At 29.7% G+C, this 13,805-nt stretch overlaps 1 protein-coding gene across 3 annotated transcripts in view; it reads left to right on the forward strand.

The window, feature by feature from the left end:
• Positions 1 to 8,494: 8,494 nt before the first annotated feature.
• The window catches only part of LOC119601877 (mitochondrial import inner membrane translocase subunit Tim17-A), an 87,129-nt gene continuing 81,818 nt past the window's right edge, over positions 8,495 to 13,805 (forward strand). The window contains exons 1-2 of one of the 3 annotated variants that reach the window (XM_037953111.1): positions 8,495 to 8,701; positions 8,783 to 8,934. In XM_037953111.1, the coding sequence (XP_037809039.1) occupies positions 8,614 to 8,701; positions 8,783 to 8,934 (240 nt within the window). In that variant the 5' untranslated portion in view covers positions 8,495 to 8,613. Of the gene's footprint in view, positions 8,702 to 8,764; positions 8,935 to 13,805 lie in introns of all 3 variants that reach the window. The other 2 variants (XM_037953113.1, XM_037953110.1) reach the window with 2 other exon arrangements.

The following is a 13,805-nucleotide window of genomic DNA, read 5'->3' on the forward strand; positions in this document are numbered from 1 at the left end:
TTTACGCCAAAGCGTTCTGCGTAAAGATACCTTTTAGAAAACTATAAAATTGTTATATGTTCTTAATAAAAATTTTATTTTATTAATAAAAGAGTTAAGACACATTTTTGGCAAAAAAAACGCCAAAAATCTAAAATTTTTTGAATTTTTAAATTAAAAAACGTATATTTTTGGATTTGTAAACGATATTGATCTGAAATTTTTTGTATATTATTGGAAATTTTGTTGTCTAACTAACAAGAAAAAATTGAGTCCATTTGGTCCAAAATTACGCCCGGTATTCAAAAAAAGGCGGATCAAGGTATGGTAAATTTTGTATCACTAAATTTTTAAATGCCTATAACTCGGATATTATAAGAGATAAGTAGTATGTCCAAGCATGTTTTTTCAAGATCTCGTCGAGCGCTTTCACAAAATATAAAAATCTTTGTATTTGGGTGAAAAACAAAAAAATGGCACGAGTTTAAAAATTTTACATGTCGTAGGTACCCTACTTTGAGCCGCCACAGCGCCGTCCCTGGGGCATCTGCAGGGTTCATCTTCAAAACTTAAACTCGAATACTCCTTGGCTACGCTCACACCAAATTTTATCCCGATCGGATCAGCCGTTTAGAAATGCCAGATTTATTTCCAAAAAATTTCCATTCTGCCCCACTGTGCAGCGCACACTCAAATTTGTTAAACTAATATGGCGAGTATTGATGTTATTTTTGTTTGCGTTTAGTTTTTCCTAGCAGCAATGTAACTTTATTTTGGTTTTGCTACTGCCAGTTGTAGTTTTATTTATTATTTTTTGGCAATATTGATGCTGGAATTTGTAAATAAACATATGTAGGTATGTATGTAAGTACACTCACAGTTTTATGACATTTCATGAGCTTAAATTCAATATTACACTTCACATTTGTACGCATGTATGTATGTATGTATGTATGTATGTATGTATGTATGTATGTATGTATGTATGTATGTATGTATGTATGTATGTATGTATGTATGTATGTATGTATGTATGTATGTATGTATGTATGTATGTATGTATGTATGTATGTATGTATGTATGTATGTATGTATGTATGTATGTATGTATGTATGTATGTATGTATGTATGTATGTATGTATGTATGTATGTATGTATGTATGTATGTATGTATGTATGTATGTATGTATGTATGTATGTATGTATGTATGTATGTATGTATGTATGTATGTATGTATGTATGTATGTATGTATGTATGTATGTATGTATGTATGTATGTATGTATGTATGTATGTATGTATGTATGTATGTATGTATGTATGTATGTATGTATGTATGTATGTATGTAGTATGTATGTATGTATGTATGTATGTATGTATGTATGTATGTATGTATGTATGTATGTATGTATGTATGTATGTATGTATGTATGTATGTATGTATGTATGTATGTATGTATGTATGTATGTATGTATGTATGTATGTATGTATGTATGTATGTATGTATGTATGTATGTATGTATGTATGTATGTATGTATGTATGTATGTATGTATGTATGTATGTATGTATGTATGTATGTATGTATGTATGTATGTATGTATGTATGTATGTATGTATGTATGTATGTATGTATGTATGTATGTATGTATGTATGTATGTATGTATGTATGTATGTATGTATGTATGTATGTATGTATGTATATATGTATATATGTATATTTATTATCATCCATATATCGATGATATTCGACCTATAATATCCTGTACTGATTGACATATTAATTATTAAAATATAGTTTAAAAATTCTCATAGTTTCTGTATATATAATACAGAAAATACTACCTTGATATTTGTTTGTTTTTTTTCCTTAATGTTTTACAAAATAATATTAACTACATTTCTTAAAAAAAATATATAATAATCTTCCACATTTTAGCAGTGTGATTTGAATAATTTGTAAAGTAAGCTCATTAGAATTCAACAAAAACAAGTAAGAAATTATAGTCGGGCGGGGCCGACCATATGATACCCTACACCAGTTATGAATATTAAAAGTGATTTATTTTTCATAATAAAGCATTTATCTTCAATATTCCCTTGTTCCGATACATTTAAGCAATTTATGGATGAAAAACTAATTTTCTGAAAGAGGCTTTATATGGGGGCTAGGGGCAAATATGGACCAAGCCCGATAAAATTTTGTGAATATATTTATATTGACATAATATTTTATTGTGCTGAATTTCATCGCGATATTTGTGTTTATAAGCTAATTTGGGACATTTAAGTAATTTTCTGAAGGGGACTTTGTATGGGACCTAGGGTCAAATGTGGCCCGATCTTTATGAAATTTGGCAGGGTCATCAAGACTTCTATAAAACTTAGTTGTGCCGTATTTTACAGATATATCTGTATATTTAACATAATTATGAGCTCAGAAGCCCTTTTCGGGGGGTTCTGTTCTATGGGGGCTAGGTGAAATAATGGACCGATTTTAACCATTTTCAATAGGCTTCGTCCTTAGGTCAAATAAAACGTGCGTGCCAAATTTCATCCAATTATCTTGAAAATTGCGACCTGTACCTTGCGCACAAGGTTTATATGGACAGCCAGCCAGCCAGACGGACGGACATAGCTTAATCGACTCAGAAAACGATTCTAAGCCGATTGGTATACTTTAAGGTGGGTCTAGGACGAATATTTTTGTATGTTACAAACATCAGCACAAATCCAATATACCCTCCCCACTAAAGTGGTGTAGGGTATAAATATTTTAATTATGTGTGTTCACCCTGTTTTATACAAGGTGATTATAAATTTATTAATTTCTACAACAAAAAATTTTTAAAACTATCATTTGGGGAACAAATTAAGTGTTCTAATCCAGCTGATTTTTAGAGTTTTTTTTTATTGCCTTGTAGCATTTTACTTTCTGAGTGCAGTAATGGAAAAAAAGTTATCCGGTCTATTAGGGTCCGGGAGTTATGGGCCTCCAAAGGTCTGATATATAATTGGGTATATCTCGATCACTGATAAACGGATATGGTCGATATGGGTATCATTGGAAAGGTCTTTGACAGAACTTTCCACTGATGTGTTCGATGACAAATATTATTAACCCATTGAGAACCAGGGTGAATTTTTTTGTTTTTTCCTTTGACTTTTTTTAAAAAAGTACCGTTATCTCTAAAACATATCGATATAACGGTACCTCATCTTACGTGAATGTTTGTTCACTACATTTGGGGCTTTCCTTTGATATAGGTTTGAAAGCTATAACCCATGAAATGCATTAGTTATTTAAGTTTAAAATTTTATATTTTCATAAATTTCGATTTTTATCATATGTAATTATAAATCTAAAGTGCATATTATTTGATATGGTCAATATGGGTATCAGTGGATAGGTCTCTGAAATACCTTTCAATTGATGTATATTGTAACTTATATCATTAACCCATTAGGAACCAGGGTGAATTTTTTTGTTTTTTCATTTGTCTTTTTTTAAAAAAGTACCGTTATCTCTAAAACATATCGATATAACGGTACCTCATCTTACGTGAATGTTTGTAGACAACATTTGGGGCTTTCCTTTGATATATGTTTGAAAGCTATAACCCATGAAATGCAGGTGTTATTTAAGTTTAAAGTTATATATTTTCGTAAATTTTGATTTTTATCATATGTTATTATAAATCTCAAGTGCTTATTATTTGATATGGTCAATATGGGTATCAGTGGATAGGTCTCTGAAATACCTTTCAATTGATGTATATTGTAACTTATATCATTAACCCATTGAGAGCCAGCGACAATTTGTATATAAATTTCTTTTATTGTTTTTACAAAAGTACCGTTATCTCAAAAATAAATCGATGTAAGGGTAACTCATTTAACATGAAATTGTAAAATATTTGGGGCTTTTTTATAATATACGTTTGAAATTTGTAACTCATGAAGTTTAGAAGTTTTTTAAGTTAATTTAGAAAGAATGCATAGGTGAAATAAATTATTAAACAAAGAAGTGGGTAAGTTGTTTCACTTTTTGATGAAATAATTGAATAAAAATATTTCACTTTTTGATTAAATGATTTGAAATTGGTAAAAAGTTGTATAATTTTTTTGAAATAATTTTTATTTTTTGGTGAAATTATTGATTTGAAAATGAAATAGCTGGAAAGCGCCGCAGGCGAAAAATTATTTCAAAAAAATCGCGCGATTTTTTATGTATGTATGTATGTATGTATGTATGTATGTATGTATGTATGTATGTATGTATGTATGTATGTATGTATGTATGTATGTATGTATGTATGTATGTATGTATGTATGTATGTATGTATGTATGTATGTATGTATGTATGTATGTATGTATGTATGTAGTTGCGTGATTCAAATAATTTTTAAACTGAACACATTACAATTAACCAAAATATATTTGAATTACGTGTGTTCACCCTGTTTTAAACAAGACGATTATAAATTCTTCGATTTTTTTGTCGATTCGAAAGTTACAAAACACAGGCACTGGCTGTTAATAGGTTGATATAAATGATATGGACCATATTATATATCAATCAAAAGATATTTCAATACCATTGCATTGATATCCATATCGAATAATAAATAGTCAATCTATACAAATGCATTCCATAAAAACCAAAATTTTTTTAAAATATTAATTTTTAAAGTTATCTAACTTCTGCATTTCATGAGTTAGGTCTTTCAAACATACAACATATGAAAGCTTATAATGTTGTCTATAAGATTTCATGTGACATAAAGTACCTCTATATCGATTTATTTTTGAAATAATGGTACTTTTGTAAAGAAAAATAAATAAAAATATATACAAATTGACCCTGGCTCTCAATGGGTTAATGATATAAGTTACAATATACATCAATTGAAAGGTATTTCAGAGACCTATCCACTGATACCCATATTGACCATATCAAATAATAAGCACTTGAGATTTATAATAACATATGATAAAAATCAAAATTTACGAAAATATAAAATTTTAAACTTAAATAACACCTGCATTTCATGGGTTATAGCTTTCAAACATATATCAAAGGAAAGCCCCAAATGTTGTCTACAAACATTCACGTAAGATGAGGTACCGTTATATCGATATGTTTTAGAGATAACGGTACTTTTTTAAAAAAAGACAAATGAAAAAACAAAAAAATTCACCCTGGTTCTCAATGGGTTAATGATATAAGTTACAATATACATCAATTGAAAGGTATTTCAGGGACCTATCCACTGATACCCATATTGACCATATCAAATAATATGCACTTTAGATTTATAATTACATATGATAAATATCAAAATTTATGAAAATATAAAATTTTAAACTTAAATAACTCCTGCATTTCATGGGTTATAGCTTTCAAACCTATATCAAAGGAAAGCCCCAAATGTAGTCTACAAACATTCACCTAAGATGAGGTACCGTTATATCGATATGTTTTAGAGATAACGGTACTTTTTTAAAAAAAGTCAAAGGAAAAAACAAAAAAATTCACCCTGGTTCTCAATGGGTTAATAATATTTGTCATCTAACACATCAGTGGAAAGCTCTGTCAAAGACCTTTCCAATGATACCCATATCGACCATATCCGTTTATCAGTGATCGAGATATATCCAATTATATATCAGACCTTTGGAGGCCCATAACTCCCGAACCTTAATAGAGCGGATAATTTTTTTTCCTTTGTTGAAGTCACAAGAACAAGTACTATCATGTGGTATAAACAAAAGTTTTAAAATCAGCTGGATCAGAACGCTTAATTTATACCAAATTTTGAATTTGTATGGGAAAACTAAATAAATTTTAGTAGTTTTTCAAACAAAAACTCAATAAAGCCAAAAACTACTAGCTTTTACTTAGTGTATAGGGCATATTAGTTTTTTAATTAAAAAGTAGATTTTTTGTTATAACAATTCCGCTAACGTTGTAGTCAAATTGTATTTCAAATATTTCTAGTTTATTTTTAGACATTTTTATAAAAAAAACAATTATTGCATTTCAGAATTTTATATTTACATTCCAAAATTTTCAAAAGTATTTTAGAAGTTTCCTTTTGTATTGCGGAAATTTCTATTTGTATTTTAGATTAAAATTTTTTATATATTTAGAATTTATATACATTTTAGAAATTCTAGTTAAAATTTTAAAATGCAATTAGTAAATTTTGATATAAAATTAGATATTTCTAAAGTACAATTTTAATTTAAAATTGAAATAAATTAAAAATTTATGAAAATTGGAAAATTCAATTGAAAATTTTGGAGGAACAATTGAAATTTAACATTAAAATAAATTGGAAAATATGGGTACTAGAAATTTAAATATTTTTGTTAAATTTGTAGATATACGTTTAGAAATAAAAAGTTTTGAATGGTTTTAAAAAGTTTATAAATACCGACCGTATTCCAAAACAAAAAAATTAAAATACCTTTAATAAATTATTTTATAATATATCAAAAATAATTTCGTATATTGTTGTTTGAAATTGTTTTCATTTAATTCACTTCCCATCCTTGATGAGTGCATTTAAATATATAAGAATTTGGCAGCACTGCACATTCAGTCTGCAAAGAAAAGAAAATACTCATTTTCTGCACAAAAAACTTAATTTCTGCAAATAATACTCATTTTCTGCACAAAAGAGTAATTTTCTCCCTCTCTCCCATAATCGAGTAAAAAAAGTTTTCCAGCCAGAGTTTGTTATCTTCTCGTGGCTATTCTGCTCTCACAGCATAAAGATCGTGTGCGATTACTATCATACATGTTAAGTGTTGCCACTTAATTTAATTTTTTATATTTTAATTTATTCGAAAGTAATTGATTTTTTTCAAATGTTAGCTTATTAAAATTAAATTATTTCTTTAACAAAAAATAAATTACTACAAAAAGGTCTAAAATTTGTAGCTAATGGTAAAAAAATTATGTAATTATAGTATTTAAGTAATGTTTTTTTTATAAATTAAGAAAATATCTACTTAAAAATTAACACAATAGTCAGTTTAACAAATATTTAAAAAAAGATTTTAATTCGTTTAAAAGATATTTAAAACAATACATTAAGAATTATAAAAATGGCAGCTCTTATACTCATTAGCAGTCATGCCTTAAAAGTCACCATGTAAACATTCAAGATTTTACGAAGGGCATTTAAAAGAAAATAGAAAAAAGGCATGCCTGAAAAGTAACTTCTAAAACAGCACTTATTTTGTTAAATCAACTGTTACTGCCTATATTAGACAAATATTTATTATGCTAAACAGGTACAGACGGCATTTGTTAGCGTTATAACGTCGTTATGACAGTGTTGTCTAAACAATTGTTTAGAAACGTTGTCTTGATAACAAACGTCATTTTATTGTAAAATTTGTTTAGAATTTTGTTTTTGTGCAATTAAAATTGATTTTTAACATAAGTTTTAGTGAAATTAGTGTTTCTTTACAAAATTTGCATTTAATTTTAATTGTTTTTATAAAATATGGCATTATTTCAATAAAATTATCTGTGAATTGTCGTGATAAAATCAGCATTTTGTTACCCCTATGCATTAACATAAACAAAAAACTGAAAATTTTTCTGCCGACGTTTGGCAAGTGCCGTGATAAATATTTGTCTAATATAGACACGGGATTACGATATGTTTCTTTTTCATCGGGTTGTTTTCTTAAGGTGGAAGTACACAACACGCGTTGAGGCGGCAATGCGTTTCACGCTTTTCGCACTTTATAAGCGGCAAGTTACACACCACGCGTCATTTTGATTTCTCTTTTGTTTTTCTCTTTTGAATATTACTTTTTAAAAATCTAAATTTAAAGTTTTTGTATATTTTGAAATATTTTTCTTCCATTGTTGAAGAAATTTATTTCACATTAGTTTATTGTTATTCTACACAAGACAAAATACAACCCTGATCAGCTGCCGACGTGTTAAAAACTACAGTGTGTAACTGTTAAAGGGCCCTTCAGACGATCACACTTTACGTACGACAAGTCTAATGAAAAAGTAAAATTAAATTCCATCCGTATGACAAAAAAGAGAATAAAAGTCGTATGATTTATATATTTCGTGTTTACACGATTGCTATAAAACAATAACAAAGTAAGATGGAACATCTGTTTCACTTTTTTTCTATGTGTTTACATAAAAATACATCCCTGATCTAATGCGACTTGCTTGTTTTTTGGATCATATCAAAAAATGAAGACAGCCGTACGACTGTCAAATTTTCCATCCGTATTTTCTCTAAATGTGCAATGGTTTCATTACATATTGCGTTTAGACGATCCCATCCGTTCTCTTCTACACAAAATTTTGACAGATCATATTACTTGTACGCTCGTGTGAAGGGGGCTTAAATGAAAAGACACTATTTCAAATTTTTTTGACAGAAGCCTATAACGCGATGCCGCGTACAACGCGTTGTTTGTACTTTCACCTTTTACTTATGGGCGTACATAAATAACATTTTCCTGCAAGATAATCGACTTAGCGACTTTGATGAGAATAGTCGACTTCGACTTTTTGAACAATGTTGATGGTTCGAAATTCGTGTTTTAGAACCCTACTCACTATTTACTTTTGTTAATTAATGAATTACTTTCATTTCCGTCGTGGGTATCTTCACAGACGTGCTGTTTTATTATTACATATATATCAAGAAATAATAACATATAAAAGTGTGTTTTGAAATTAAGAATTTTTAAAACATTTGTGTATTTTTGCTGGTTTACTTATATAAGACTATTATTATTTTGTAGATTATACAATGGAAGAATATGCTAGAGAACCATGTCCATTTCGTATAGTTGATGATTGTGGCGGTGCTTTTGCAATGGGTTGTATTGGAGGGGGAATATTTCAAGCTATTAAGGGTTTTAGGAATGCTCCTTCTGGAATGAATAAAAGATTGGTGAGTTGTTAATTTTAATAAAATGCTTCTTCTTAAGGGATAAATGATACACATTCATCTTTAAACCATGTACAGTGTCTCTCATAAGTATTCGAATTTAGATAATATGAAAAGAAACCAAATTTAATAATATATTTTGTGTGCAAAATTAATAAATTAATTTGTTAAGTTGTCTAGACAGTATTTAGCTTTGCTATCACGCTTTTTAAAACTTTAAATTAAAATGTCGATTTTTGGCAATATGTGTATTTTTTTCTCCTTTTTCCCAGAGATAAAACCAAAATTTGTTATTGGGATATAATATACCCTTGGGGTATCTAAAAACAATATTTTTTGTTAAAAGAATCTGTATTTAAAAGTTCCAAGATATATTATTGGAATCATTCTTCTATCGCTAATTCAATTTATTGGAACTCAAGTCCATTTTTATTATACTAGGGTCAAAATTTTTCGGGGAAACTTGTCTTCTATATATTGTTTTAGACATCAGCTGTTATACATTTTAATTTTTCAATATATTGTGGAAGTGTACAACTCCAAAGCATGCCTCAAAGAAACGTCATTCAATATAGTGGAGTCATTCTTTTTATAACCAATGGCCTCTAGGCAGAATGTCACCATATCATTATGGTCTAACTCAAAAATATTGATATCTGTTTAAAAATTATCTACTATGATCAAAATAAACCCAAAATTTTGGACATACTGTGTTGTTGTAATGGGCGACATAATCGTGAATGTTATGAGTAGTAAAAATTGAAATCTACTGTATAGAATAACGTTTTGTTAAGGCATGTTTTGGAGTTGTATACCGCTACAATGTCTTGTAAATTTAAAATATATTAGTGCTAATATCTACAATAATATATAATAGACAACTTTGTCGGAAAATATCGATCCTAGTGGTACGAAAAGCACTTAAGATCCAGATAATTCAATTAGAAACAGAAGAACGATACCAAAAATATATCTTGGAATGTTTAAGTACAGATCCTTATAACAAAAATTATTATTTTTAGATACTTCAAGGAACCTATCCAGTTATTTAACCCTACTGCAGTACCTGTCCATTGGACTATCTACTTGGGGACACTTGACTTTCTCCTAGGACACGTCAATTGCTAGTAATGTAACTAGTAAAACAGCTGACTCCCAAGAACCCATTTGGAGATTTCCATCCATTGACTACCTCTTGAAGTGGTTGTTTCGGGACTGTCCCGTCGAACTGCTGCGATAACTCAATATTCGGGATTTTTCAACTGTGTATTACAAAATATGCGTTGCACAGTGGATCCTTCTATGAGATGGCGGTCAAAAAAAAAATTAAATTATTATATTTATGTGGAATATTGTACTGTTTTTTGTTTTATTCATTAACCAGTGCCTCGTTTCTGTAACTCTGGCATCGAGAAATTTCTCGCATGAAACAGTGAAATTGAAGAAAAAACAATGTGAATTGGAACAAAATATAATTTCTCACATGCAAGTGTTTCTGTAATTTCTTTTTGTGAGAACTATCTGTCATTTAAGTTTTTTGACGTAAGTTATTGGAAATTTGTGAGTAAAAGTGTTTCTGTAAGAAAATTTTGTGAGAAGTTTCTCACATGAACTGTCAAAAAAACTCACATTTTAAAACGGTGCGGAAAGTAAAATTTTAAGGAAAAAAAGTTTAATTTAAACATAAATTCTATAAAATAATGAAAAAGTAATGATATTTTTATAATTAATTAACATTAAAATTAATATTGTCCACTAATTTTTAGAAAATTGGAGGAATTTTCGATATACAGAAGCAAAAGCAGAAAAAGTATGTGGGAATAAACTTAGAATTGGCTAAGGGAGAATTTATTGTGATAATTTTTTGAACACATTTTATTTAATTCCTATATTTTTGTTAATTTAATCATTGTTTATAAATTTGTCTGGCAATTTTTGTTTTCTTCTTTTTATTTTTATGTTTTTGACAGCTGTTTTATTGGAAATATCCAATAAAAACGTAATTCGTGTTGCCTCTTCTCACTTTAAGTTACAGAAACACTTTTTACTCCCAAATCGAGAAACCATGGAATTTTTTGTTTCACACTTCTCGATGTGAGAACATCTCACTAAAAGTTACAGAAACGGGGTACAGGATGTACCATGTTAACTATAAAATAATACACAAAATTCCCATACATATGATTTAAGGATACTGTTTCAGTGTAAATGCACAAAAAGAATAAAACACAAAGGCTTATTAGTTTAATAAAAAGGAGAAGAATTGTCTTCCTTTATTTGATATTTTACCATTTGATTGAATGCACACAATAAGTGCTCTATAAGGCTTCTAAATGACGAGTTATAAACAACTACGTATTTCTATGTATAGAGGCTAACAAAGTTTTAATACAGTTAGCGGTTAATCGTTGAAATAATAATAGTTTTCCATCAAAGATGTAAACTAAAGTATTAAATGATTAGGATTTACACTTAGAGGAAAATTAAACGGCCGGCTTAAATTGCAGGCCCCCTTGCAACACTTAAGATGTTGTAACTGAATAAATGACGAGTCATTAAGGACTCCCGTAGACTGTTTTCTCCAAATTAAAATCAGCCATGATAAGACTCCAGTTTTTTTCTACTTGGGTCATTATGGATCCGTTTGAGCCATGATGAGACTCTGGTTGAGCCATTTAGAAACTCAGGTTGAGCCATTAAGAGACTCTGGTTGAGCCATGATTAGACTCAGGTTGAATCACTAAGGACTCTTGCTGAATTAAAAGAAATTTAGGGAACGGTTAGTAAAGTTGTTTGCACGTAGTGCCTTGTCGTAGACGAAATGAAAATTAATGCTTTACAACCAATTTTAATTAGTTGCGGTTCTATTACAGATTGATAAACTAACTAGTTCCTACATTATTTGGGTTCATTACGTTTCCATGTTGGAATGTTTCTATTTTTAGTTGGCCTGTATCTTTCCTTCGTAGGAGATGAATTAATACTATTTACAGTACCGGTTAATATCCAACCAAATACAGTTTTTTGAGCCACGTTAAAAATCCATTGATTCCGCGCTGTAACCTTTTCAATGAGGAACTACTCTCCTCTGTTATTGTCTTCAAAACAAACATGCACTTTAATTGATTATTAACTAGCATTCGAGGATTTTCGTATGTATCTTTTAAAATTTTCCACGCTATATCAAACCCAGCATTAGTCAACGGACATTTAGATACAATTTCTCTCGCTTCGTTATCTGTCCTTTTCACTAAATAACATAATCACTCGATATTACTAAGCCGACTGTTGTTAATATATAAAGCTGTGTAAAGATCCCTAAATGTAGGCCATGAGAGATAATCGCCATTGAATATGTCCGTATAACATGGTGGAAGTGGGAAATTATGACATAACATTTTAATAATTGTTTAAAGGAGGGGAAACTGTAGGTTTCGACATTGCTTCCAATTCATCAGTCTTAATTTTTATCGACTTTGAACACCGCGCATTAATAGGTAATAGGTGATGGAGATTCAATTATAAATGAAAGAGCATTATAAGAAATCACGCTAATGCGTGATTTCTTATAATGCATACCACGCTAAGCGTGGGATGCTTTCATGATAGCATATGAAGACTCTGGACTTATAAGGAAGGTTGAATTCCTAAAACAGTTAGTAAATATAAAAATGAAGAATTTCAATTCTGTGCAAGAATACGTAAATGAATTAGTGATTATTGCATTAAAAGTGAAGAATGCAGGTCTTAATGTAGATGACGAATTAACTTCATCTTTGATGTTAGCCGGTCTACCGGAAGATTACAAACCATTAGTAATGGCAGTTGAGAATTCGAAAGAGAAGTTAACGGTCGATATGGTGAAAAATCTCTTATTGCAAGACGCCAAATTTGATGGGAAAGCAGATAATGAAAATGCTTTATATTCAAAAGGAAATCGCAAGAAACAAATACAATGTTATAATTGTAAAGAGTTTGGACACAAATCAAGAAACTGTCAAATCGAGAAGAAAAATGGTATTGGTAAAAATAATAGCGATGATAAATTCAAGAACAGCATTCAAAATTCATTTACATTAATGGCATTGACAAGCAAAAGTGTAAACATCCATAAACATTTTAAGAATAAACCTGTCGACAGTGGAGCAAACAATCACACTATGTCCAAATGTACAATAAGAAATCGATTCAAAACAAAAAAGTGGTAATTGCTAATAATAGTGAATTGCAAGTTAATTGTTTTATGTATTGAAACAACAATATCTTTATTGTTAATTAATGATCTTTAATATTCAACAGAATGCTTTACAATAAAATATAAGTTACAGAATATTATGACAGTTGATTGATATTATGACAGGTTATTGCAACTCAAATATAACATAACAAAGATGCCAGATTAATACATAACATTTCCTCCCTCACATAGCCAATCATTCCGGTGTAAATATTATCTTGCGTCTTCGTAACCTGGTGGACCTACGTAATGGAACTTGTTCTTCCTGTCCTATATCGTTCGGTTCTGGTTCTGCAATATCCGTCTCACCTCCGGCATTAGCGTTGTTTTGTAATTGATTATGCTCATTATCCTCTCCCGCAGAGTTAAATCCCCGGAAGTTTGATTGCGGTGTAGAACAATCAGTGGAAGATGTAGCTTCATTATCAAAATAATTCGGTAGGGGTGTCGAAAAATTATTCGGTGGGTCATCAATCACGATTTCCCCATCTGAACGGGATGCGTTTGAAGTATCAAATTCCACATGTGACCGCCGTCTTCGTGTATTTTGTCCAATATCTGCAGATTGTGTTCCTTTTTCATTCGTTTGCACTTTTGAATCATCGCGATATCGAATTTGGTCAATGTGGCGCTTAAC

The sequence above is a fragment of the Lucilia sericata genome, unplaced genomic scaffold, assembly GCF_015586225.1.
Source record: "Lucilia sericata isolate MDLA Ls3-8-SP2 unplaced genomic scaffold, ASM1558622v1 Contig000195F_arrow, whole genome shotgun sequence".
NCBI classification, from domain to species: domain Eukaryota; kingdom Metazoa; phylum Arthropoda; class Insecta; order Diptera; family Calliphoridae; genus Lucilia; species Lucilia sericata.